This window comes from Triturus cristatus, chromosome 7, assembly GCF_964204655.1.
Source record: "Triturus cristatus chromosome 7, aTriCri1.1, whole genome shotgun sequence".
Lineage (NCBI taxonomy): Eukaryota > Metazoa > Chordata > Amphibia > Caudata > Salamandridae > Triturus > Triturus cristatus.
This window is the reverse complement of record NC_140590.1, coordinates 1,490,585,576-1,490,610,924: the sequence shown is the minus strand read 5'-3', so window position 1 is coordinate 1,490,610,924 and position 25,349 is coordinate 1,490,585,576. Positions and strand designations below refer to the sequence as shown.

Sequence of the window (25,349 nt, the reverse complement as noted above, 5' to 3'; positions counted from 1 at the left end):
TACACAAAAGCTGATGTAGTGTCGGAGGTCCTATGCACAGGCATAATATCTGCATAGGTTTCATCTACCGAAAGCAGTACATTAGCAGCCTGCTGTCCGGATTCTGCCACTGTTAGGAGCCGGGGGAGATCACGATACGCATCTGGGCCCGCTACCACATCCACAATCTTCTCCCTCTCCAGGATTTCCTCCTTCAACCTCTCTGCCATGCATCCTATGTTTAAAGAAGATAAACAAATAATACTTTTTATTCTTATCAATGCTGAGAGATATCGTTCATGCAGATGAGAGCGTTCAAACTGGCCAGTGGCGGCTGCTTGCATTTCAAAGTGGTGAGGCGAACGTTTCAATCTACTTTCAGGCACTTTTTGATACCGGGAATGCCCATGGTGCAATCCCAAAGCTCTCAATCATGCCTGTTATATACAGTGTTTATAAAGGACCCTAATTAGGAGCTCTGGAGTGGAAACTGACAGTGGACAAAGTAAAACAATTTTAACCCCTTCGCTGCTTGTGTTGGCCAATGGCAGTCGCTAGCACTACCTCGATAGTGCTGCGCACTTCCGTTGGCCGACGTGGACCGGCCCACCTAATAGAACGACTGCACCGTGGCGGAATTTGCGCCTTGGTAAAGGGGTTAAGTAAATAAAAGCAATCTACTTATCTACTCCTCTCGGGTCCCACACTCCGTGGCTCTAAGGCTGCGAGGAGCTCAGTGCCAACTACCTTAGCCAGTCCAGATGCTCCTCTCATGTTGTTAACCAGCATGAGAGAAGTGCCAGGATCAGTTGGAACGGGCTGGCTCAGTGTTCCTACAGGCACTGGAGGTTTGTAGCTGCTCTCCACACAGCTGTCTAAGATAGCTGGGGTGGAGAGGTTTAAAGGGTGCATGTCAGGCTGTCCATCGCAAGGCAGCAAGCCAAAGTGACATGTGCACTGTACGCTGGAGTGGGCACCACTCCTCCTCCCCTGCTGCCAGTCAGCCGCAATGGCTCAGCCTCATGCGACACATGGCGCGAACTGGCCGCGCTGAAATTTAAAAAAGGCAGTAAAATCATTTTATTTTTCATGTTTGCTGTGCTGGCAGCAGGGTGGGCAACACTCCTCCGCCCTAATGGAGGAACCACCATCAAAACTGGCAGCCTGTCGCCCAGAGTGAGAGGGTCAGAGAGCACAGTGCATTTTCCAGAAGACTCTGGAGGCGTTTTAAATTTAAATTCTTGATGTAGTTGTGCTATCCCTGCAAATATCATGTCTCAGACTCCCTCTCAGGGCAAGGGGTTAAGGACTATGAGTGATCCCACCTGGGAAATGTTTTGTTGCATCTTCTCCTGCTATTCTTACAGATATTTGATAATTTCCATACCTAGAATCCCGATGCGTAGAGGTAACTGGGATCTTTGGCGTCTGCGCTTGAGAGCTCCAATATCCCGCAGCCGTTTCCAGATTGTTTGTTCAGCCTTCTCCCTAAGGAAGGGATTAAAAGCACTGGGTCAGAAAAGGGGATTGCCACAAAAAAAACATTATGTTGGTCAAAGATGGTGCCATGTATGATCTGGAGACTCCAGAATGAGCTATTCAACAGAAAGGCAATTGTTTAGAATGACTAGTAATTGCATAATACGATGCTGGAGTGACAAAGAAAATTATTGGGGCAAGCACTTCTGTATTTCGTCTGAGAAAAGCAAAAGGTTTTTAAAGTGCCCTTTTCCTTTACAAGAAGTTAGAACATCTTCCATTGTATCACTACATCAGCTAGTGGCACAGATGTGAAGATGTTAATACTAATGACATTATTTCACAAGCATTGGAAAAGATGATAGGTCTTGCCTTGATGTTGCACAAAATCGGCAAAAAAAAAAAAGAGACAAAAATGGTTGATGGTGAGGCCTCTCCTACAGGCTGTGTCATTCTTAGGCACACGTATGCGCACGTATGGCTGCGCCTATGGAATGGCACAGGCAATTTTTCTACTTTTTTATTTAACCTATCTAAGATGGCAGACACCACTTAGATCAGTAAGTAAAAAAAGAAATAAAATGAAACAGAGGAGCAGATGGGGAGGACGTAATGAGGAGTGGGTGGGGGGAGACAAGGAAGAAACAGTGGCTCCCAAAATCACAATTTAGAATCTGTGGCAACCTGGCAGTACAGACAGTTATCAAGCCCTCTAAAATATGTAAAGTAATACAAATATTTATTTTAGGACAACAAGTTCCGGAAGCAACAGAGGGGTAGATGAGGGTTGAGTAAAGGGGGGGCAATGGAGGTTGCGGGTGAGGGGGGCAATAGGCAGAGGCAGGTTTTTGAGGAGGGTAAGCACATGAGGAAGTGGAAAAAACAGTAAGTCAATGGAGGGACTAGGAGCTGATTATACGGTCCAACACCCATGCTCCTTAATTATCATAGTTACGCAAAAGGGGGATGCTGTTTCTCCAATTAAGGCAGAAGAAAGGAGAGAAGATGGGAAGCTGTCGAGGGGGCTCTTTGTTGTAGATCTTCAGATTTTTGCCATAATGATAAGTGCAAGAAACAGACATTCATTTATGGAGGGCTTAATGAAAAAGAAAATAATAATTCCCTAAATGTGAGCTGTGGAAGAATACAAGTCAGACAATAAAAAGGATGGCAAATAGGCTATGCTCCGGGGGAGGGACAAACATAAAAAGAGGACGGCAAACCATCAAATAAGAAGCAAGAGAATGTGAGTGACAATAAAGGCAACTAAAGGTAAGCAATGGGGGGGGGGGGGGGGGCTTAAGCCCACTGTAGGTTCTTGGTATGGTCCATAAGAATCTTTCAGCTATAGACAGCTAAAAGCTGTCTGGTTGGCAATACCTAAAAAGCTTCAAAAACTAGATATAAAGTAATATTTGCGACACAAGTAAATTACATTGTATTTTCATCTTCATTTGACCTTAGTTGAGCTCCATTTCAATTATTTTAGATTGAAAGGTACTACTGCTAAACACTTTGTGAAGATCCCCGGGTTCCAGCTACCCAGAAGGGCAACATTTGGAACCGACAGCTTTGGCCACTTAAGTTGAGGTAGCGCAGAAGAGCTAGATGGATATGTATTTGACAGCAGAGGAATGACATCATGCAAAATACCCATAGAAATATTCAGAGATTATGTATTTGTCGAGGGGTCTAGTTTAGAATGGGCCTGATGGAGCTGTACTTTTTAGGAATGAGGAAGCAAAAGTAGTATAGCACTTGGCCTCGATGTTGTGGAGGTGATAGTTCTACTGCTCCCTTGTGGAGGAGCACCTGAATTTCCTCTTGCAACAGGCTAAGGTATTCTAGGCTAAGGATGTGTGAGTGGGGAGGGCAGTTTGGTGGGGTTGAAAGGAATTCTAGGCAACAACCGTGATGGATGATTGATCAAACACACCGGTCTGAGGTGATTTCTGCCAGCACAACAAGAAGTCTTGCATTCTCCCACAGCCACGTGTTGTGTGGGTGGGGAGATATGGGGCAAGTCAGTGCTTGGCCATAGTCGCTCCCTTACAGTGTTCCTCTACCTTTGCCCTTACTGGAGTTGTTGTCCCTGAAGGTGCCCCGCATGTACCCTCTACTCCCCCTGCTGGTGGTAGGTCTGCTGTTGCCTTTGACAGGCCTGGGACTGCTCGGGGAAAGTAGCTTTAATTTCTCACTTATACTGCTGCTTCAGAAAGAAGCTCTGGTAGCAGAGTCTGGAGCGCAACTACAAAATTGGCTATTTTAATGTCTTTCTTGGTTTTCTTGAGCATTTAATCATCATGAGGCCTGAAAAGATGTCCCCCATCAAATGACAAGTTGGAGAGATGATGTTGCACCTCCAGCTTGAACCTCGTTTTGTAGTACGGCGCCAGGAATGGTGGCAGAATGTGATGGATATATTGACCCCTCAGGCCGCAGTTTCAGCCGCATACTGTATGATGGCAAGAGAATCTTCTCATTGTACTCCAAGATGATCTCCTCCCCTTCTTCCTAAGCTCCACAGGAAGGTGTTGGATTAGGCTCTCCATTTTATCTCACTTAGCTCTGTCTTAGCACGAGAGGAGATCTACTGCATTTGAAATGCACCAGTGTGCAGTTGACTCAAAAGCTATACTTTGACCAGATGGTTGATGTGTTTGCTTTCTTTAACAGGTGGGGCAGCATCTCCTGTAGCTTTAGCAGCAGCCCAGATAATTGCAAATTTTCCGAAAAGTAACACAATTCAGATTTCAGGAATGGCCACACTTGTGTTGCTAGTTCAAGGTTTTCCTACACAAGTTGTCGCTGAAGTAACAAATTAGTGAATTTGAATTGGAAAAGATAAACTTTCAACAAGGATTAGGTTATAAAATGCAAATTTAAATACCCGACTAACCAGCATTTCTACACTAGTGTGAACTGCATTAGCTTTTCTACCTCGCAAATGTCCGTGTTCTTAAAAAAACATATTTGAAAATGCCATGCTCCCATACTCCAATACAAACAACACTGTATGGCTGGGAACTCTGCCTAGGAGAGCAAGGAAACCAACTATGCAAGTATGCTGAGTGAATTAGAAAAACGTTTTTCTCCAGAAATTGTCTCTTGGATTGACTGCAATCGTTGGAACTAGGGACATCTTTAATAGAGGGAGACTTATGTTTTTTAAAGTGGAGAACCTGAAGAATTTAGCGAGGCGTGACCTGAGGGGACTGCCCATAACTACTTATTATGTATGCCATGGCAATGTGAAACTAATAACGAAAACGCTATACAGCAAATGTCCTTTGATACTGCGATCAACTACTTAGACACAAAAACAAAACAGAGCAACTCATATCAGGATCATTGTGGCAGATCCCTGGGGTTTGAGCTGTTCTTTTGGAATGCATTATACCGATTGCAACATGGTGATCACTTTTTTTTAAAAGGTGGAAATGCAAAATGATACGCATTGCCGTTGACAATCCATTCTAGTGGGTTTTCGGTAAATAAATATCAATAGTGTTATTAACATGATTTAATGTTCCAAGTATACCACTGGAAAGGAAATATAGAAAAATCCAAACAAATAACATTTCCTTGGATCTCCCCAGGCATCTTTTTTTTCTAAAATTCCTATCAGAGCAAATAGGTCTCGCTTATAACCAGGGTCACTGGAATTTTGCAACAGGGAAGGATCAGATAATTCAGCGGGAAATACCAAATTATGCGGCAAGAAAAATCCAATTAGGCAGCGTAATACTGCACATTTTGTGACTGTACTACTTCATTATTTTGTCCTTTTAACATGTAAACACTGCTTGACAATTATTTCATCTCATTAATACCAGTTTAACACTCAAATAGTGGAAAACGCAACCGAAAGAAGACCAGTCTACCTTTGTATAGGACCTTCCATTGTGCAGGAACAAATGCCACCACATTTTGAGAAACCTTTGATCCATTTAAGCCAAAAAACAAAATTCTTTTGTGTTAAAACCTGGAGATTATGCAGCAGTTGGTGGATTATGTGGCATATGTATTCAATCTATAATTATGCAGAAAATGCAGAGGCCGCAGAATCACATAATTCCAGTGGCTTGCTTATAAGTAGGACTCCCAGTTTTATGGTATTTATATTTTTGTCATTTCCGTCTGTATTTATCCATATTTATTTTTTGTTAATTTTACCTATATTTATCCATATTTATTTTAGGTTTTGTGAAAAAATGAAGCTGAAATGTGTATATTTCTGCATTTATTTAACCATTTAATGTACACTTGTGCCTAAATGTTTCAAAGATATATACACACACTCAGGTAATAAAATACACATTTATAAGAAAACATGCACATTTTAATATCAAGGTTGTGCAAATCAACTGCTATTTTAAGGCTCTTTACTAAAGTTCCTTAATTTTTTTAATCCCTTGCCTGTCAATCCGCATAGCTTTTGGCCTGACAGTCATGGTTGACAGCATTCAGTATCACTCAAAAACAACACAATTTCCGTCTTTATCCAAATTAAAAAAAAAATACAAATGTTTTTTTCTCTGTATTTATCTGTGAAAATCTATAGAAACGAAAAACAGGGAGACATACTCATAAGTGAAAGTGATCCTTGATTGTTTTTTTGGATGGAAGACTGGGTGACTATGACAATGATTCAATCATTGGATGTATGAGAAACTGATGTGATAGCCGTAGCACAAATGGATTAGCAGGGTGCGCCTTTGCTAGAAAGAACACTGTTAAGCAGAATATGCCTTACGATACACTGAAATAGAAACATCTTTTTATTCAACATATTAAATAAGTCACCAGACTAAACTTACCTAATAGAGCAGGTTACCAGTAGGACAACATCAGCCTAAGAAAAGGAAAAATAAGAACTGTTTCTTGGGCGTTGTACACTCACGTACTTAACATTAACAGATCAGACACTAGTGTGTGCTGCATTGGCACCTGTTTAGAAAATTAATAATAGGACTCCAGAGCTAATCCTAAATTCAAGGTAAAAATAAAACAGTAATTGCAGTAATATACTTTAACGTATATAAACCACAATCTATGGTAATCGCTCTAATGCATCATGTTCACTAAGCACTGGATTTATTTTAAAAGTGTGTTCATGCTAGGTGAACTACTTAATGGTAACAGCCAAACTCCAAAGATTTTCGTATCATTCCAACAACTGTTACAGAAATTATTTCAAATAAAGACAGTTGTCTACATAACTATGTGACAATAAACAACCTTGCACTAAAGTCTGCTGACAAATATTTATTACTCCTAAGTCTGGACCCAATTCACAGAACTAACTTTAGACAAAATCCTAAACTTACTACTCATGGTATTCACAGAATGCACTTACGACTGTCCTAAGTTTACGTCCGCACTCGGGCCGGAATTTCTGTACCCGGAGTGTAAGCTCTGCACCCAGAGTGTAAGCTCCACACCCGGAGCGGAATTTCCACCATCGGGCCGGAATCTCCGCTTCCGGGCTGGAATACCCACAATCTGGTGTTAATTGACTATATCTGATGAATTGTGGGTATTCGGCCCGGAAGTGGAGATTAAGTTGGTTCTGTGAATCGGGCCCACTGTTTTTTATATCTGTGGCCATTACAAAATGTCGCCACTGGGTAGTTAAAGTTAGGACCACGCTTCTGTAAGATATGGATTTTTGGGTTTACCAATAATTTTGGTGCCATTTTGACAGATCTTCACAAAACTTTCCAAAAAAAGTCTCATACACCCCTGCTCCCTCCTAGAAAGTTTCCTTGTGATACATTAAGAGGGGGCAGAGAAAAAGGAGGGGGGTTTGGGGTGTCCCAAAACGTGTTTTCCCAATGCTATTTTTCATAGAAAAATTGAACAGTGATACCAAAAAAATGGCTCAACGGAATTGCAGTAAATTTGGCAGAAAGCTAGATGTTTACCAAAAAGTGTGATTTTGTCATTTGGAGTTCAGTAGTTTTTGAGAAGTTAAGGTAGAACATGTCTCTATATTTCATACCGCATCCGCAGACCAGCCGGTTAAAAAGATTAAATCTGATTGGCTGCAGTCAACATCAACGAAGATGTTGTAGAAGCCATTTTACGACTCAGAGGATCATTCCCCAGTCATGAAAAAAAGGATTGAAAAAGAGAGAAATATATAAGGGGGCATGTTAGGATTACCCTGACCCCCTTGGGCTGGAAGGAAGGGGAGGGTAAGAGTGCAAAACGTTATTTAAAAAAATAATAATTTTACCTTGGATCCGTTGAGGATCTGGGATTCCGCAGAGAAATGTAAAAACAAAAAAACAAAAAAGTGGCTCTTTGCCCTTTTTAAATAAACGCCCCTTGAAGTGGACCAGGGCCCGAGGGGTCGGCACAACACAACACTTCCACTCCCTGTGCCTTCTGAAGCTCTCGGAGACCTCATTCCCCGGGCCAATGTTATTTTTATTGGATGGGAGGCCTGAGGCCATTAGAAAGCCCCAGGGACCCCATTCCTGGGGCCAACGTAAATTTTTGGAGAAGGGTGCGTAGCAACCCCCAAAAAAGTCATACAATGGCCCCTAGACCCCATCTACCAGAGCCTGTCAAGGAAGAGCATCCCATACAGCCCATCCCTTGGAACACTGTCCTATACCCTGCCTGAGAGAGCGGATAGGAAACAAAAACTTCATTTACCTGCCCGGTCTGTCTCTAGGCAAGGGAACATAGCTTTGCTCTCACCTAGCTGCAGCAGTAAAAAAAAGCTGCTCCTGCTGGGTGGGAGCAAAGCAATGCAATTTCCACAATTTATAGGGAGGAGGGCCAAGCGGCCCCCCCTCCCATGCCATTTTTGGGCCCAGTTAAAAAAAGATATATACATTTATATACTTTTTTTTTAAAAAGAGGTAGGGCCGTTTTTCAGTGGATGAGGGGGGCCCGGCCTTTTTTCTCATTTTTTAAAAAATGTTAATAAAGGAAGGAGAGGCGAGTGTCTCCCTTCCCAGGGCCAATCTTGGCCCCGGGGACCCCATTCCCATGGCCTGACCCTTATATATTTATTTTTTAAATATTGGAGGGGGGCTGCACAACCCCCCTTCCAGGGCCGATTTTGGCACAGAGACCAGATCCCCCAGGGCCTGGCCACAATACTGGGTGCCTTGGTCCCACCCAGGGCACCCAGTTTCTTTTGTTGGGGACCGTGGTGTGAGCCTCAAGGTCTCTGCCGACTTCCCGAGTCCTCCTTGCTTTAAATGTGCCGCATAGAGGAGGTGGCCCCCGGGCTATGGGGGCAGTGTGCCCCCCCACATTAATAAAATTTGAAGCCCCAGGGAGGTGGTGGTCCCCAGGGTTGGGGGGGACCCGCAAGCCCCCTGCATTACTTCTGATTAAAGTCCCAGGTAGGTGCTTGAGATCTCATGAGTGATGTCATGAGTGATGTCACAGACCATGTCATGAGTGATGTAATATGTTACATCATCAGCAGTGCATTGCGAGGGTGCGAGTTATAGTTAGCTCAGCTAACTAGAACGGCTGAATTTCTCTGGTTTTGAATGAGTGAAATGTCAGCCTTACTATAACGTCCCAGAAACCTGTGTTTTTTTCCAGTGAATATCTAAGGTTTTTTAAATGCTAATTCCTAAACTATAATGTCCCTGAAACCAGTGTTTTTTTCAGTGAATTTCGAAGGTTTTTTTCAATGCTAATTACTAACTATAACGTCACTGAAACCTGTGTTTTTTTAGTGATTTTCTAAGGTTTTCTAAATGCTAATTTCTAACTATGCCTACATAGGTAGGACATCAAAACATATAATACAGAGCACAGCATCAAATCAGTTTAACAACCGACCCTGCTTTCAGTTGATTTTAACCATAAACACACTACTATGCAATATATACAATAGATCATGAAACAGTCCAAATGCAATACATTAGAAAAATCTTGGTAGTGTTGACGCGAAGTATGTAGCGTAGACGCAGACAGCCGACATGTGTTTTGTCGTGTAAACAACTTTTTCAAGGCTTAGAAATGGAGCTGTGCCGGCATATATACATTCCAAAGTCACGTTTGAGACAGCAATAACGGTAGTCCAAACCTCCAACTTGAACCTTGTGTATAGGAATGATACTTTTGAGCACTTTCAATAAGTAGGACATGCACAGAAAAAGGAAGAAAGGCGCAGAAAGAAGCAAGAGAGGTGCAGAAAAAGAAAGGTGCAGGAAGAAGCAAGAAAAATGCAGAAAGAGGCAACAGAAAACCAGAAAGAGAAAGAAAGGAGCAGAAAGAAGAGAAGTGCAGAAAGAAGCACCAGAGGTGCAGAAAGAGGCCTACTTCGACTGTACCTTTCCACAGACTCATACACAGCACCCTAATAGAAAATCTTTCTTCCAAGATTCCTTAAATCTCACTTTTCTCTTGAAGGTTCACTATTCATCGACTGCTCAGAATGTTAGGCCTACCAAATGTAATACAGCAATCTTAACCATATCACTGTTGTAAGTCTGACCAAGTTTGAGAAGGTATGCATGCGTGTCTCGGCTTTAACCTAGTGACATGTTACATAAAAATAAACTTACAAATACTTGAATACCTCTGTTCCAAACAGCATACTCTGTAAATTTCTGTACAAAAAGGTGTATGTAATTCTTTCTGCTCATAATACAGGGAACATGGGTATTCAATAGTATATTTGAGGGGCTCTAAAACACCTATATACATAAGACATGTCTGCCTGTGCAACTGAATGACAAAGCAGAACTGAGAAGATTTGACCACCTGTAAGAGAAACTAGATTTGACCACCTTTAAGAGAAGCTACCCACTTTTTAAGCTACCATCTTCAGATGCATAAAACATGAGAGAATACATGTACAAGATGACATACCTCAGTCATGAGCACGCAGACCTTTAAACTTGATAGCTTGAAACAGGCGAGAGAAGTACAAAAAAAAGCAAGAGAATTGCAGAAAAAAACAAGAGAGGTGCTGAAAGAATAAGACATGTGCAGAAAGAGGCAAGAGAACTGCAGAAAGAGGCAAGAGAGTTGCAGAAAGAAGCAACAGAGGTGCAGAAAGAAGCAAGAGAGGTGCCGAAAAAAAGCAAGAGAAGTGCAGAAAGAGGCAAGTGAGGTGCAGAAAGAGGCAAGAGAGGTGCACAAAGAGGCAAATGAGGTGCACAAAGAGGCAAATGAGGTGCAAAAGAAGCAAGAGCAGTGCAGAAAGAACCTATAGAGGTGCAGAAATAGGCAAGATAAGTACAGAAAGAAGCAAGAGAAGTACAGAAAGAAGCAAAAGAGGTGCAGAAAGAGGCAAGATAAGTGCAGAAAAAAGGCAAGAGAGGTACAGGAAAAGGGAAGAAGGGTACAGAAAGAAGCAGGAGAGGTTCAGAAAGAAGCAAGATAGGTGCAAAAAGAAGTAGAGAGGTGCAGAAAGAAGCAATAGAGATGTAGAAAGAAGCAAAAGAGGGGTCTAAAAAGCAAGAGAAGTGCAGAAAGAGGCAAGTGAGGTGCAGAGAGAGGCAAGAGTGGTACAGAAAGAGGCAAGAGAGGTGCAGAAATAGGCAAGAGAGGTGCAGAAAGAGGCGACTGAGGTGTAGAAAGAGGCAAGAGGGGTTCAGAAACAAGCAACAGACATCCATAAAGAAGCAGGAGACATGCAGAAAGAAGCAGGAGAAGTCCAGAAAGAGGCAAGATAGGTGCAAAAAGAGGGAAGAGGGGTGCAGACGTTTACAAGAGAGGTGCAGAAAGAGGCAAGAAGGGTGCAGAAAGAGGCAGGAGAAGTGTAGAAAGAGGGAACAGGGATACAAAAAGAGGCAAGAGAGGTGCAGAGAGGGAAGAAGGGTGCAGAATGAGATAAGAGGAATGCAGAAAGAAACAAGTGAGGCGCAGAAAGAGGCAACAAAGTTTCAGAAACAGGAAAGAGAAGTGCAGAAAGAGGCAACAGAAGTGCTGAAAGAAGCAACAGATGTGTAGACAGAAGCAGTAGAAATGATGAAAGAGACAAGAGAGTTACAGAAAGAAACAAGAGCTGCAGAAAAAAGCAAAAGAGGTGAAGAGGCTAGAGGGGTGAAGAAAGAAGCAACGGAGGTGCAGAGAGAGGTGAGAGGAGTGCAGACAGAGGCAAGAGAGGTGCAGAAAGAGGCAAGAGAGGCACAGAAAGAAGAAACAGAAGTGCAGAAAGAAGCAATAAGGGTGCCGAAAGAGGCTAGAGGGGTGCAGAAACAGGCAAGAGAGGTACAGAAAGAGGGAACAGGGGTGCAGAAAGAGGCAAGAGGGGTGCAGCAAGAAGCAACAGAGGTGTAGAACGAAGCAAGAGATGACGAAAGAGACAAGAGTTGCAGAAAGAAACAAGAGAGGTACCAAAAAAGCAAGAGAGGTGTAGAAGGAGGCAAGTAAGGTGCAAAAAGAGGCAAGAGAAGTTCAGAAAGAAGCAACAGAAATCCATAAAGAAGCAGAGGTGCAGAAAGAAGCAAGTGAAGTCCAGAAAGAGGCAAGAGAGGTGCAGAAAGAGAGAAGAGGGGTGCAGAAAGAGGGAAAAGAGGTATAAAAAGAAGCAAGAGAGGTGCAGAAAGAAGCAAGAGAGGTGCGGAAAGAAGCAAGCGATGTGCAGAAAGAGGCAAGAGAGGTACAGAAAGAGGAAAGAGGCTGCAGAAAGAGGCAAGATAAGTGCAGAAAGAAGCAACAGAGGTGCAGAAAGAAGGGAGGTGCGGAAAGCAGAAGAGATGTGCAGAAAGAAGCAAGAGACGGATAGAAAAAGAAAGAAAGGTGCAGAAAGAGGCAAGAGAAATGCAGAAGGAGGCAAGAGAGACTCAGAAAGAAGCAAGAGTGGTTTGCACACCATTAGTACCAATTTAACACCCACATTTAGCAATAAGTAACAGGTGACCTTTCTATGTTTTTTGGGTCAAATCTGCAGATTATGCAGCAGATGATGAATTATGCGGAAAATGTATAATTGTGTGAAAGTCGGTGCAGCCAAACAGTTGCATAATTCCAGTGGCCTTGCTCATGCCTCAGACTAGGTCCAGAAGTGCTCCTCAGTGGTTCCTTCTTTTTTTGCCTCATTGAGTTTATAGTTTAGCTTCTACGGAAACGAGGAAGACTAAACCTGAGGTTACCACTTCACAACACAGACTACCATACCACATAATTACTCTCCATAACACATAATCCCACTCTACATAAATCATATACACTAAATACCACATACTTTCTATCCACATAATTTCACTGCACAACATACCACATAATTCCACACACACAACGTACATCCACTCCACTCCCAAAAACATTAGTAAAAAACGTTTACATTTACAACGCCAATAGCTCTAACTCTAGCTAATGCAAGACCTAATACATATTAGAGAAGTATAAGATATACGAAGTTGCAACCTCTAAGGAAGAACAAGATTGTGCAAAAAAAGAAATTAGGAAAAAGAAGTGTGACCTAGCAAATTTTTGGGAAGGAAGGATAAGGAAAAGGTGGGAAGCAAGCAGATTGTCGAACTACGAGTATGGTGAAAACAGTGGGAAACTTTTGGCTTGGAAGCTCAAAACAGACGCCAAAAGAAATAAAATTATGGCTGTACACACTGGCTCGAGAGAAGGGAAGGTAGAGGATAGGTCAGGAAGAGAAGGAGCTTTTGTAGACTTTTTTCAGTCTCTATATGAAAAGGACCTAATATTTTCACGCCCGGATATAGACTCATATTTAAGGGAGTCTCAGATTTCCAAGTTGGAGCCTGACTTGTGTGAACCGTTGAATGCAGGGATTGCAGTTGAAGAGGTCCTCAAAGGGATAAAAAGACTGAAAAAAGGGAAAGCAGCGGGCCCAGACGCCATTCCTAACGTGCTGTACTCTGCCTTAAAAGAAACTCTTGCTCCTAGACTAACAGACCTATTTAATTCTATTTATTTAGAAGGCTTACCACCTCCAAAAACAAGGAGTGTCGCGACTATTAGTCTGATTCTGAAACCAGGCAAAGATCTACAAAAGTGAGAGTCGTATAGACCCATATCCTTCCTAAACAATGATTATAAAATATTTACTCAAATATTGGCCACAAGACTTGGAAACATAACAGACAAACGTATTCATGACGACCAAAAAGGCTTTATTAAGGGGAGGCAGCTACACGATCTCACACATCACCTTATTGGTGCCATCGACATTGCCATTCAGGAAAAGCTACCACTCGCAGTGCTCACTTTTCACGCCGCTAAAGCTTTCGACCGAGTGAATTGGCTATTCCTACAGGAAGCCATTTCTTATTACGGTTTAGGGGAGAACTTTTTGAAAGCCATAATGAATATATACAATGCTCCGGTAGCAAAAAGTTTAATAAATGGTACTCTATCAAAAGATATTCAGATCAAAAGAGGCACAAGGCAAGGATGTCCACTTTCTCCTCACATTTTTAATCTTTACATACAACCTTTGGCCAATATGATTAGGAGATCACAGGAAATTACCCCCTTTAAATACAAGGGTTGGGTCAAGAAAGTGGCGTTATACGCTGACGATTTAATGGTCTATACAAGTGACTTAAAAACATCTCTCCCTGTCTTAGCAACTTTCTGGATATCAAATAAGTCATCAAAAGACGGAGATCATGCATTGGAATATGGACCTAGCAGTAGCGGGAACCAGAATTAAATACCTGGGGACAGAAGTCCTAAATAACATTGATGAAATTGCACAAACTTGAATTCAAAAGTAAAAGACATGCGGAAGCTACTAAGATCTTGGAGCTGCCTATCCCTTTCCTTCCTGGGGAGATCTAATGTTATTAAACTGACCATCTTGCCAAAGTTGACCTTCCTTTTTAACGCGATTCCATTAGAGTTTAAGTCTAAATGGATTAAAAAATACAAAGTGAAATCAATTGTTTCATATGGGCCTCTAAAGCAGTAAGGATAGCGTGGGGAAAGTTAAGAGGAAACACTGAGGTGGTTTATCAAGCCCAGATCTTCTGAATTATTATAGAGCTTTCCAATTCAAAAATATAAGGATTCTATTTAAATCACATGACCATTATTCTTCTTATTGGGAAGCTGCTACTGATGAGGACTATTGTCTCTATAAATTCGGGCATCCAAAATACTTTAAGAAAATAAAATTAAAGTTATTGGGATCAGCGTACAAGTTATGGTACGAAATAAGAAGAATATGGAAGATACCATACTATAGTCTATTCGCACCCATATGGAGGTCACCTGGAACCCTTAAATGCCTAAAAGACTCTTTGGCAGAACCACTGAAAGAAGCAGGAATTACACACTGCTTGAAAGAACGAAGGGGGAACTATCCAGGTTCAAATATTATCAGCTGACAAGCTGGTCAAAGGATCAAGAGAAAAACTTAGAAACCACTGGAAAATTAGAGAATGACCTGACAAGAAAGGAGATATCAAAGTGGTATTGGTATCTGACTCAAAAAGGTGATGACGACTTTGCAACCCCAGATGATGTATGGAAAACGTCCTTTCCAGCTCAAGAGATGCAAGTGCAATGGCAAGTATCCTGGTAGAGGAAGAAGGGTAGAGGTAGAGGAAGATGGGTAGAGGTAGAGGAAGAAGGGTAGAGGTAGAAGATTAAAGGTAGAAGATTAGAGGTAGATGGGTAGAGGTAGAAGGGTAGAGGTAGAAGGGTAGAGGTAGAAGAGTAGAGGTAGAAGGGTAGAAGTAGAGGTAGAAGGGTAGAGGTAGAAGTAGAAGGGTAGAAGTAGAGGTAGAAAGGTAGAGGTAGAAGGGTAGAAGAGTAGAGGTAGAAGAGTAGAGGTAGAAGGGTAGAAGTAGAGGTAGAAGGGTAGAGGTAGAAGGGAAGAGGTAGAAGTTTAGAGGTAAAGGGTAGAGGTAGAGTTAGAAGGGTAGAGGTAGTGGTAGAAGAGTAGAGGTAGAAGGGTAGAGGTAGAAGGGTAGAGGTAGAAGGGTAGAAGAGTAGAGGTAGAAGGGTAGAGGTAGAAGGGTAGATGTAGAAAGGTAGAGGTAGAAGGGTAGAAGAGTAGAGGTAGAAGGGTAAAAGGGAGAGGAGTAGAGGTGGTGGTAGACGTAGAGGTAAAAGGGTAGAAGTAGAGGTAGAAGGGTAGAGGTGGTAGAGGTAGAAGGGTGGAGGTAGAAGTGTAGAGGTAGAAGTGTAGAGGTAGAAGTAGAGATACAAGAGTAGAAGTAGAAGGGTAGAGGTAGAGGAAGAAGGGTGAGGTAGAAGGGTAGAGGTAGAAGGGTAGAAGCAGAGGTAGAAGGGTAGAAGCAGAGGTAGAAGGGTAGAGGTAGAAGGGTGGAGTTAGAGGTAGAAGGTTAGAGTTAGAGGTAGAAGGGTAGAGGTGGGGTAGAGTTAGAGGTAGAAGGGTAGAGGTAGAATGGTAGAGAACCACAGCACCGTGTGAGGAGCCGGCAGGAGAGAGACACAGTGTCACGGGAGCCGGCATTCACACAACAGCTGCAGTTACAGGCGTCCGATCATACTCCATACAGTCCACCACTATTTTATATTTCTATATGTACAAAATTCTCTTTTCTAGTCCACAAACAACGAACTACACAGTCACAACTAAATTAACAGAATTAAGAAGGTATTTAAATGTAGTGCAGAGAAGCCGAATGAAAAAACACAGTCAGACAAATATTCATTTACACTAATTGAATTCCCACGCCGCTGATGAAATGACTCAGGACAGTGTTTCTCCAGACCGTGTTTGGTGCACTTCATGGGAACGGGTCTCTCAAGAAATGTTTCCGCCGTTCCTGTCGCAGCAAAGCACGTATTTCTTTATTTCATCTTTGCGAATGAAGAACAGTGAAGTGTCAATCTCCGTGTATGAACTGTGAAACCTCCAGACATGTGTGTATGTCTCGTGTATGAAACCCTTCTGTCTCCATCCAAGGAGTTTGGGAAAGTCTAGTTCTCGGCTCCAAACTCTTCCTATGAAGTAACTGCCGGCGCTCCTCTCATGGCTACTTTTTGTTCTTAGAGAAAGGGTCCAAGTGCTCCTTTACTGATGCCTGGAGCTCCTACAACGAACTACTTTCCCTGTGTCTGTGGGCTGGAATGGACGTTTCTGGCGCACACAGCTCACTTGCCGCAGGATTGAGCAATAACAAGCGCTCCAGGAAGGCAGCGCTGTTTATATTTGCATCGCGCGAAAGCACATTGCAAAAATAAACACGCGGCGCCCTGTCTCCTTTTGGGACGGCCCATCAGGACTGGATCTCAGAGGCTTGTTTACATAACACGCCTCTGAGATGAGAAATTGCTTCCCGACATCCGTGAAGCAGGAGACCCAGTCTGGATGGGCCGTCCCAAAGGAGAAAGGGCGGTAACACAGAAGCCGCATTTTCAATGGGAAGTCACCGTTTACCATAAATGGTGACGCAACCCAATGAAAATGAGGGGCGGGGCGGGGCGGGGCTTCAAGCCCCTTCTGAAATATACTCACCCACAATATGTTTCGCAGATGCAAGCAGCGCATGCATGCTGCAACTCAGGTCTGCGAGACCTAAAAACGTTTACATTTACAACGCCAATAGCTCTAACTCTAGCTAATGCGAGACCTCATACATTGCAAATGCTTCTTTAACTAGTAGTCGCGTTTTCAGAGTGGTGGAGAAAGGGGGCTGGGCCTCTGACCAGTGCCCAGGAATTCCGCTGTTTAGGACTTACAGGAGGTATCAGGAGGGCTTCTTGGCTGCCAAAGTCCCTCAGGAGTAAAGTGGACTTCATCCCCCAACCAGTAGTTTGCCAGGAGGCGCGTTTGCAGAGTGGTGGCCTCTTACAATCTCACTGTGTGGGACTTACTGGAGGTAACAGGAGGGGTAGTTGGCCCCCCAAGAACATCCTTGGTTGCTCACTACACCTTCTATTAACTCCAGTAAGTCCCACACAGCAGGATTGGTAAATTCTCATAGTAGGCCATGCCCCCTTTGCCCAAATCTCTGCAAAGGCACTCCTTGGCACGCTCTTGGATAAGGATTAAAGTCCTCTTCACTTGTCGAGGTCCTTAGGGGCCAACTAGCCTACCTGTTACTTCCAGTAAGCCCCACATAGTGGATTGCAGAGAGGTGGACACAGGCCACGCCCCCTTTCTCCGCCACTCTGCAAACTCACCTCCTGGCGCGCTATTGCTTGGGGGATTTAGCCCCCTTGCCTCCTGAGGGGGCCCTCAGGCCAACTAGCCCTTCTGTTACCTCTAGTAAGCTCCACACAGCTGGATTGCTGAGAGTGGTCAGAGGGCACGCCCCCTTTTTACGTCACTCTGCAAACGCGCCTCCTGGCGCACTGCTGCTTGGGGATGAAGTCCACTTTAGTTCTGAAGTCCTCAGGACACAAGGGGACCTCATTGCTCCACCAGAACCGCGTCAAGAAGTGAGTTTGCAGAGTAGTGTAAAAAGGGGCGTGGCCTGCATCATCTCTCAGCAATCCCACTGTGTGTGGCTTACTGGAGGTACCTGGCAGTCTAGATTGCCCCCAAGGACCCTCAGTAGCAACGGGGATTTCGTCCTCGAACCCAGAGCGCACCAGGAGGCCTTTTTACAGAGTACTTCAGGAAGGGGGCGGGGCCTCCAGCAAGATGCCAATTTCTCTTTTCTTCCTTGTTTTAGGAAGGGGGCTGTGTGGCCCCCCTTCCCTTAATACTTTTTGGGCCCTGAGGACCCCATCCCTCAGGGCCTGACCCATTGTGTTTATCCAAAAATTTTAAAAACAAGAAGGGGGCTGATTTCGGCTCCGGGGACCCCATCCCCGGGGGCATGGCCACTTCTATTTAAAAAAAACAACAAAAAAAATACTAAATTTAAAGGTGGGGGTCTGCACTGCCACCCTCCTGAGAACATTTTAGTCCCCAGGGACCCCATCCCCCCGGGGCTTTGCCTCTTTTAAAACAAACATATATATGTATTTGTTTTTAGGGAGGGGGGTGCGTGGCCCCCCTCCTGGGCCATTTTCGACCCCGAGAACTACATTCCCCAGGGCATGGCCTCTGTGTTGGGGACCGTGGGGGAAGCCCCAATGCCCTCGCGGTCCCCTATGGCTCCCCGCATCCTGCGGGAGGCAACATTGCTTCTGAGCAAAGGGAGCTACTAACATGCAGTTCCCTTTGCCCAAAAGCAATTCTGCTTCACTTCATGGAAGCAAGAGCAGTTTTTCTGCTTCACTTCATGGAAGAGAGAACAGTTTTCCTGCTCTCGCTTCCATGAAGTGAAGCAGATGTTTGCAGGGCGTGAAGCAGATGTTGGCAGGGCGGGAGCAGTGCTCCTGCCCTGCCATAGCAGACAGCAATGTCCCGAGGGGGGAAGGGGGCATCCCGGGACATTGCTGGAGCCAGCCCAGGGTGGTGGCGGTCCCCAGGGCCATGGAGGGCTCCTGGAGGCGGGCCGCGTGGTCCCCCTCCCATCAGATTAAAAGCCCTGGAGAGGTGGTGGACTACTCAATGCCCAAGGGAGGTGGTGGTCCCTGGGGCAGTGTGGGGGGGGAGACCTCCCACACTTCATTTTAATAATTGAAGCCCCAGGGAGGTGGTGGTCCCCGGGGCTTCAATTTAAATATCAAAGCCTTTAAACATCAAAGGCCCTGGGGTGGGGGTGGGGTGGCGGTCCCCGGGGCAGGATCCCCCACACACATTTCTTTTTTTTTTTTTAAAAGCCCAGAGTAGGTGGCGGTCCCAGGGGCCGATGTGGGAATTTCCTATTATTAGGGCCTCTAAAGTCTCAGGTAGATTTGTAATAATGTACTTTACCCTGCAGTGGTTTGCACATTGTGTGTTAGAACTTAATGTTGATAACTGCACTTTAGATTATCTATGAATCTTGGCTGTGATGGTCAGAAGCAATATGTCAGACTGAGGAACTTTAGAACTCCATGAGCATATACTGGCTATAGGAATCACTGACTGGTAAAATTGGTATATATTGCATTGTATGAATTCATACAAAACATTCTGTACAGTTTCATAGTGCTGTGACATTATCAATGTACTTTGAACATGAAGTTTCAGGCAAATTTCATTATTTGCACTATATGCAAGTTTACGTTTATTTATGCACTGCAATTCGAAACTCAAGTGTGTATAAAAATAACAAAATGGCAACTTAAGGTTGTTATGAGAAAGACCGTGGAGAATGTCAAAATATGTCACCAGAAGCCACAATAAAGTCTGCTTTTTAAGTCAACCAGAGCATGCTGGAGCCTGTTTTCAAAGAGGGAGTAGGCCTTTCTGCTTCATTATTGAAGTGTTAAGGCCACTAATAAAATACTCACTGCTCCCTCCAAAGAGCACCCCATAATTGCACGCATGAGCTTTTGGGTAAATTATGTGGTTCTCGTTGCAGCCCCAGAAGGGGAAAGAGCACCACCTATAATTTAAGAAAGTATTGCGGGGGACTGGAAGAAGCCCAACATCCTCCTAGGATTGTTTAATAAAAAACACAAAGATAAAACAGTAAGTTTCCGGGGTCATAGGTGCATGATCCAAAGACAGCCTAACTATTTTTCAACCCTTGTGGTTGCTTCTACGATTGCATTTTGTGGCCTGAAGAATGTTAAAGAAAAATACTCAAACACACATTCATAGTTTTTTGCAATAAAAATGCTCTATTTTAAAAATCAATGTGAAAATGTTTATTAGTCAATGCCATGTGGGTATTTAAAAAGATTAGTTCAGAATATGGTTAGTGATACATTATCGTGGTGACTTTTTAACAAAGCCAATAGGTCTGCTTTATACAGGTTGATGTCCTGTCTCATTGCTAATGCCAATAGGCCAGGTTTTTCTATGTTGATGTTCCGACTCCTTGACAAATTCAGTAGGTTTGCCTTACTTAAAATAACAACTCTTTATATTGTTACTTTTTTTAAAAAACTAGAAAGTGGTGTTATAGTTAGGTCTGGTAAGAATATCTTACTTTAAATTTTAAAAAACCTTGGAAATTCCCTGAAATAAAACCCAAAGATTAAAGTGACGTTATAGTTAGGTGAAAATTTCAATTAATATGTAATATTTTTAACTCTAAAAAACATACAGTAAACTCAAGTAACTATAACTTGCACACTCACCATGCACAGCTTATGAGCTCACATATTACATCACTCATGACATGTTCTATGACATTATTGATAACATCAATGCGACATCTGAAATTACACCATTGATGTCAACACTGTGCATGGTGGGGGCGTGAGTTATACTTACTTCAATTAACTGATGAATGTCAGTGTTTTTTAGAGTTACAAATATTACTTTGACAATTGCATTGCAATAGAGGATGCAAGGACCAGGTGCAGACTCGGGGAAGCAGAGTTATTTTGCAGTGCAGTGGGCTTGATAGGGGACATCTAGGGGTGATAGCTGCTGGTTACTGCCTTTCCTGGGAGGAAACTTGCAAAGTAAGCAAAGTCGTGAGCTGACTGAGGAAAGCATATGCCCAGAAGAAAGGTTGCTAACGGGAGATGAGTTCAGTGAAACCAGTCCTGAAGAAAGCAGCATTTGCATTGGGAATTTCAGCATTTTCTTTCCAAATTTTTTTCTTTTTTTGTCTTTTTTTTTTTATAACAAGTTTGAACTGATTCACACAGCTTCTGAGTGAGGTAACAGCACCCATTCAATGACGCAACCCAAAAAAGCCTGCACAAGAGAATAATCCTACCTTATTTAGTCGCAAGCTTCTGCCAGCTACTTCATAGCTTAAACCATGTTCAGCTTGGTTTCCTGGAGCCCCAATGCATTTGAGTCATTTGAGTCGGGATCAGACAAACAGACGAGCTTTGCCTTCATATTATAAAGCAAACATTGTGCAGAGTTATGCATTAGAGAGCAGTTCCTCATACCTCGGATAGTGTATATGTCCTTCTGTAACCGCTGCTCTGGAGAATGGACCAGGCTATTTCTGCATCATTAACATTCATCTGGCAGCCATAGGTCTCCAAATACACTGAAACCAATGGAAATGGGCAGACAATAAGAGCACTTTAAAGACAACTGGGCATTAAGAGATAACTCCTTAAGAATTTCTACTGAGTGGATAGTGACATCTTTAAAGTTACCAGGCACTTGTTTTTAACTTCCCAACCAAAGCTTACCACCTGCTTACAGCATGTTGCCCTCTCTTGTAAACTTTTGAGCATGTTTCTAGCACAAACAACGATGTCAGACTTAGGGCACTGAGCAAAGAGACGTAGGAGCTCAGCTGTCTAAGAGTAGAGACGTACACTGTTAAACAAAAAAAGGCACAGTTTGGTATCTAAAGAATGTACTACTGCCAAAGAGAAATGGATAACTCACTCATGTATTCGCACATCTTCTAGGTGTAACCTGAAGATCCTTGCATCTACAGTGGCCATACACTATCACTCAAACCATATATGTAGCCCTACCTGTCTGTGGCTCCTTTGTCAAACTCTGCTTCCAGTGGCATGCAGTTGTATGAGGTACAATCCAAAGGGAAGGATCTACTGCCCAAAACACAGTCCTTTTTAATAAAAACAAGCATTTGAAATGTAATAGGTCTCGCTTTAATGAGGGTTTGAGCTATTGGCATTTTAAGTGACCATGCCTTTTATTTATGTGATGTTTTTAAAACAGATAAATAAAAGGCACTGTCATTTACAATGCCAATAGTTTAAACTCTTGCAAATGCGAGACCTGCTGCATTGCAAATGCATGCTATAAAAAATGAAAAAAGCATTGAGAGAGAGCCTGTCTATTTGAGAAAATAGTGCTCGGAGACTGTAATTAAAGCCTACCAAGCAACAACACACGTAACAGGGGGTGTCGACATGGGAGATTACAAAATGAGACAAGGCGGTATTAAGGAGGGACTACTAAGCCTTTTGACCAATGAACAGCCACAGTTTACAGTGAACAATGACACAAGCCAATGAAAAATATGGGCGGAGTTGCAGCCAGCAGGCCTGCCGCAGGTCACCTGCGGGTTATATTAACGCATTTGTGCCCTATGTCCACACGATCACGAACCAGATGATAAAACACCCATTATTGTAATAGTATTATTTTTTTTTGCAGAATCTGCAGCCCAGAAGAAGGTTCTTTGCAGTCACCCAGTGTCCCATGAAAACGTGTCCTTTGCACTTTCGAAGGAAATAGGTTGGAGCAGTTCCCCTCACAGCCATCTCTGCTCTTATGCTGTGACGGGCGCCAGGCGGTACATGAACAAAACCAGTCATGGCAGCAGAGCTGCATGGACACACCATTAACATCTGCCGTCTGTGTGGGACAGAGGCGTCTGCTTGAGTCCACTCAGTAGCACTTGGTTGGGGAAGACACGTTATGTCAGACTGGAGTCAGCCATTTTGTTTAAGTAAGTGAGCTGTCTGCTTCTATTTGCATATAGCTTAAATTGATAAGACAGAGGCACAGACCACCTAGGGCTGGGTTTGTTTGTGTTATTGGGAGTAGAAAGCCATGGGTCTTGATCAACTAGGAGACAGTAAAGCAGAAATGTACCTTTTCTTTGCACTGTCAAAAGTGAAAAAGGCATTCACATTCACTTCTATGGCTGGAGTACCAAGTTGCCACATGCTATGCGTGGCTCTGAGTCACTTCTTCTGCTTTAATCACCACCACTATTCATCACGGGTTTTCAAGTTTCATTTGAATCATTTTAAGAATGAAACCTAAAATCCGAACTTGCCGCTGGCTAAAGTGTGTATAGAGCCACGTGCCATCTTTACTGAGACCGTATGGTCCTGTTTTTGTTGTTGTTAGGAGCAGTGTACAAAAGCGTCCTTGAAAACATTTACAATTTCGTCTTAAAATTCACAGCAAAGGTCATACCAAAGTGAAAAGATACATTTTTCTACAATCATTACAATTTTGATTGGGGATTGTGGGGGGCCCACCAAGTACATACAGCACCTGGGTTACAGGAAGCGTTTACCATCGGGCAGAGCACATGGAGGTTTACTCAAGGTATTAAGCATGTAGGAAATAACCACTTTTGGCATTTTACATACAATAAAATTAAAAATACATACAAAAGTGGCAATCTTAGAATGAGATTTTGGTCTAGCTCTTAAACCATCAATTGTGCAACTAGAAGAGTTGTCGTTAAATACCGGCTTGTTTACTTGGACCCATCGTGGGATCCTGGTGAATTAATTTATCTTGGCCTCACTTTCCTAAGTGACCAAAATCGGAAGCCCTTACAAAGGAGTGATTTTGACCGGGTCTTCACAAGTGATGTGACATACCACAGGGAGTTATTGCTAAAGGTTCTGAAACTGATGCTCTTATCGGCCATAGACAAGTACATTATTATCAAAAGCAAAACACACAAGATGATGGACGGAATGTTGCACATTGGCAAAACATTCACCCTCAGTCACAGATCAGGGTTTAATCCATCGTTATTTTGCTAACCACGCCACCCCAGTTCAGACATGGCCATATGCAAATCAGTCTTGACCCTGTGCCTCATGGGAACAGTCCAGCCCGAACTGCCAAGCCAAGTCTTCCCTGGACCAAAATCAAGCATCCTAGGACCGGTTTAGGGGTTTCACCCTTCTTTAGCCAGGATAGCTTGACTCCAGCGGCGTAGTGAGCACGGGACCCACGTCTGGGCATACCCTTCCCACATAGGGCGAACAGCAAAACACACAAGATTATGGACGGAATGTTGCACATTGGCAAGACATTCACCCCAAGTCACAGATCTGGGTTAAATCCATCGTTATTTTGCTCACCATGCCACCCCAGTTCAGACATGGCCATATGCAAATCAGTCTTGACCCTGTGCCTCATGGGAACAGTCCAGCCAGAACTGCCAAGCCATATCTTCCCTGGACAGGAATGAAGCATCCTAGGACCGGTTTCGGGGTTTCACACCTCTTCTGCCAGGATAGCTTCACTCCAGTGGCGTAGTGAGCACGGGACCCACGTCTGGGCATACCCTTCCCACATAGGGCGAACAGCAAAACACACAAGATGATGGACGGAATGTTGCACATTGGCAAAACATTCACCCCCAGTCACAGAGCCCTGCAAGTATGGGGCTACAGTCTTACATAGATATGAACGTCATACACCCTTACTCTGCACATATCACACTACTGAGGCCTACGCAACTATGGACAATGCATGGATTATCTGAATTTCTACAAGAAGGGCTCTTAACAGAGAAGGGCGAGCACATGACACCATGGCAAGGCAGGAGATGCGGCCTCTGTCGTTACATTATTGCTGATTGACTCGGGGTACCCGAGCTCAAGTCCCTGTTCCTCATGCTGTAGTAGGTAACACAACTATTCTTCCCTTGGTGCCTCAGTTTCCTGATGTGCCAAATTCAGGAAGGGCTGAAAACAAGCAAACTACTAGCACAACACCCTCAAAAAGGTAAATTGCACACAAAAAAAGCGCAGAAACGTGATGAGATTAAATGAAGAGTTATGGACGAGGAGAGCAGTTACCTCACCTGTGTGTCAGCTGCTCCCTGCTGCTTTCACTGGTTTCTGCGTTGTGCTAGGGCTGCCCGGAGGTTCCATCTTCAGACCTGAAAAGCTGGTCCACCGTGGTCCTGGGGCCTGAAAGAACACCGGGCCCTGCCCACACAGCTATTTCCCCCCACGCCAAGAATGCTCCAACAGGGCAAGCCTAGCCTAGGGCCTCTTCAAAGAAACCCACCCTTCCGATTACAGATGTACCGTGGGAAGCCCGAGAATGCAGAGCAAAGGCTGTGGTATCGGAGTGCACCTAGAGACAAAGAAGCGTGTGTCTGCCTTGTATAGTTGCAGCGCGCACTGAAACTAAAAGCTGAATCAAGTGCGCGGTGGGAGCGTGTGAGCGCATGGTGGGAGCGTGTGAGGCAGAGAGGAGACGCCATGTGCGTGCACAACGCCTGTCCGTGCGCACACATGGTTTGCCTCCCTTCACGCGCACCAAACCGACAACAATAGTCTCACAAAGGCGAAGCAGCGCATGC

The 25,349-nt window shown here is 43.7% G+C and overlaps 1 protein-coding gene across 2 annotated transcripts in view; it reads right to left on the bottom strand.

Moving 5' to 3' along the window:
* The window catches only part of CDK5RAP1 (CDK5RAP1 mitochondrial tRNA methylthiotransferase), a 183,931-nt gene that overhangs the window by 57,142 nt on the left and 101,440 nt on the right, over positions 1-25,349 (bottom strand). For both annotated transcript variants that reach the window (XM_085619259.1, XM_085619260.1), the window contains exons 3-6: positions 21,241-21,344; positions 6,279-6,313; positions 1,367-1,467; positions 4-214 (exon numbers count right to left, since the gene is read on the bottom strand). In XM_085619259.1, coding sequence (XP_085475385.1) covers positions 4-214; positions 1,367-1,467; positions 6,279-6,313; positions 21,241-21,344 — 451 coding nt within the window. The remainder of the gene's footprint in view (positions 1-3; positions 215-1,366; positions 1,468-6,278; positions 6,314-21,240; positions 21,345-25,349) is intronic.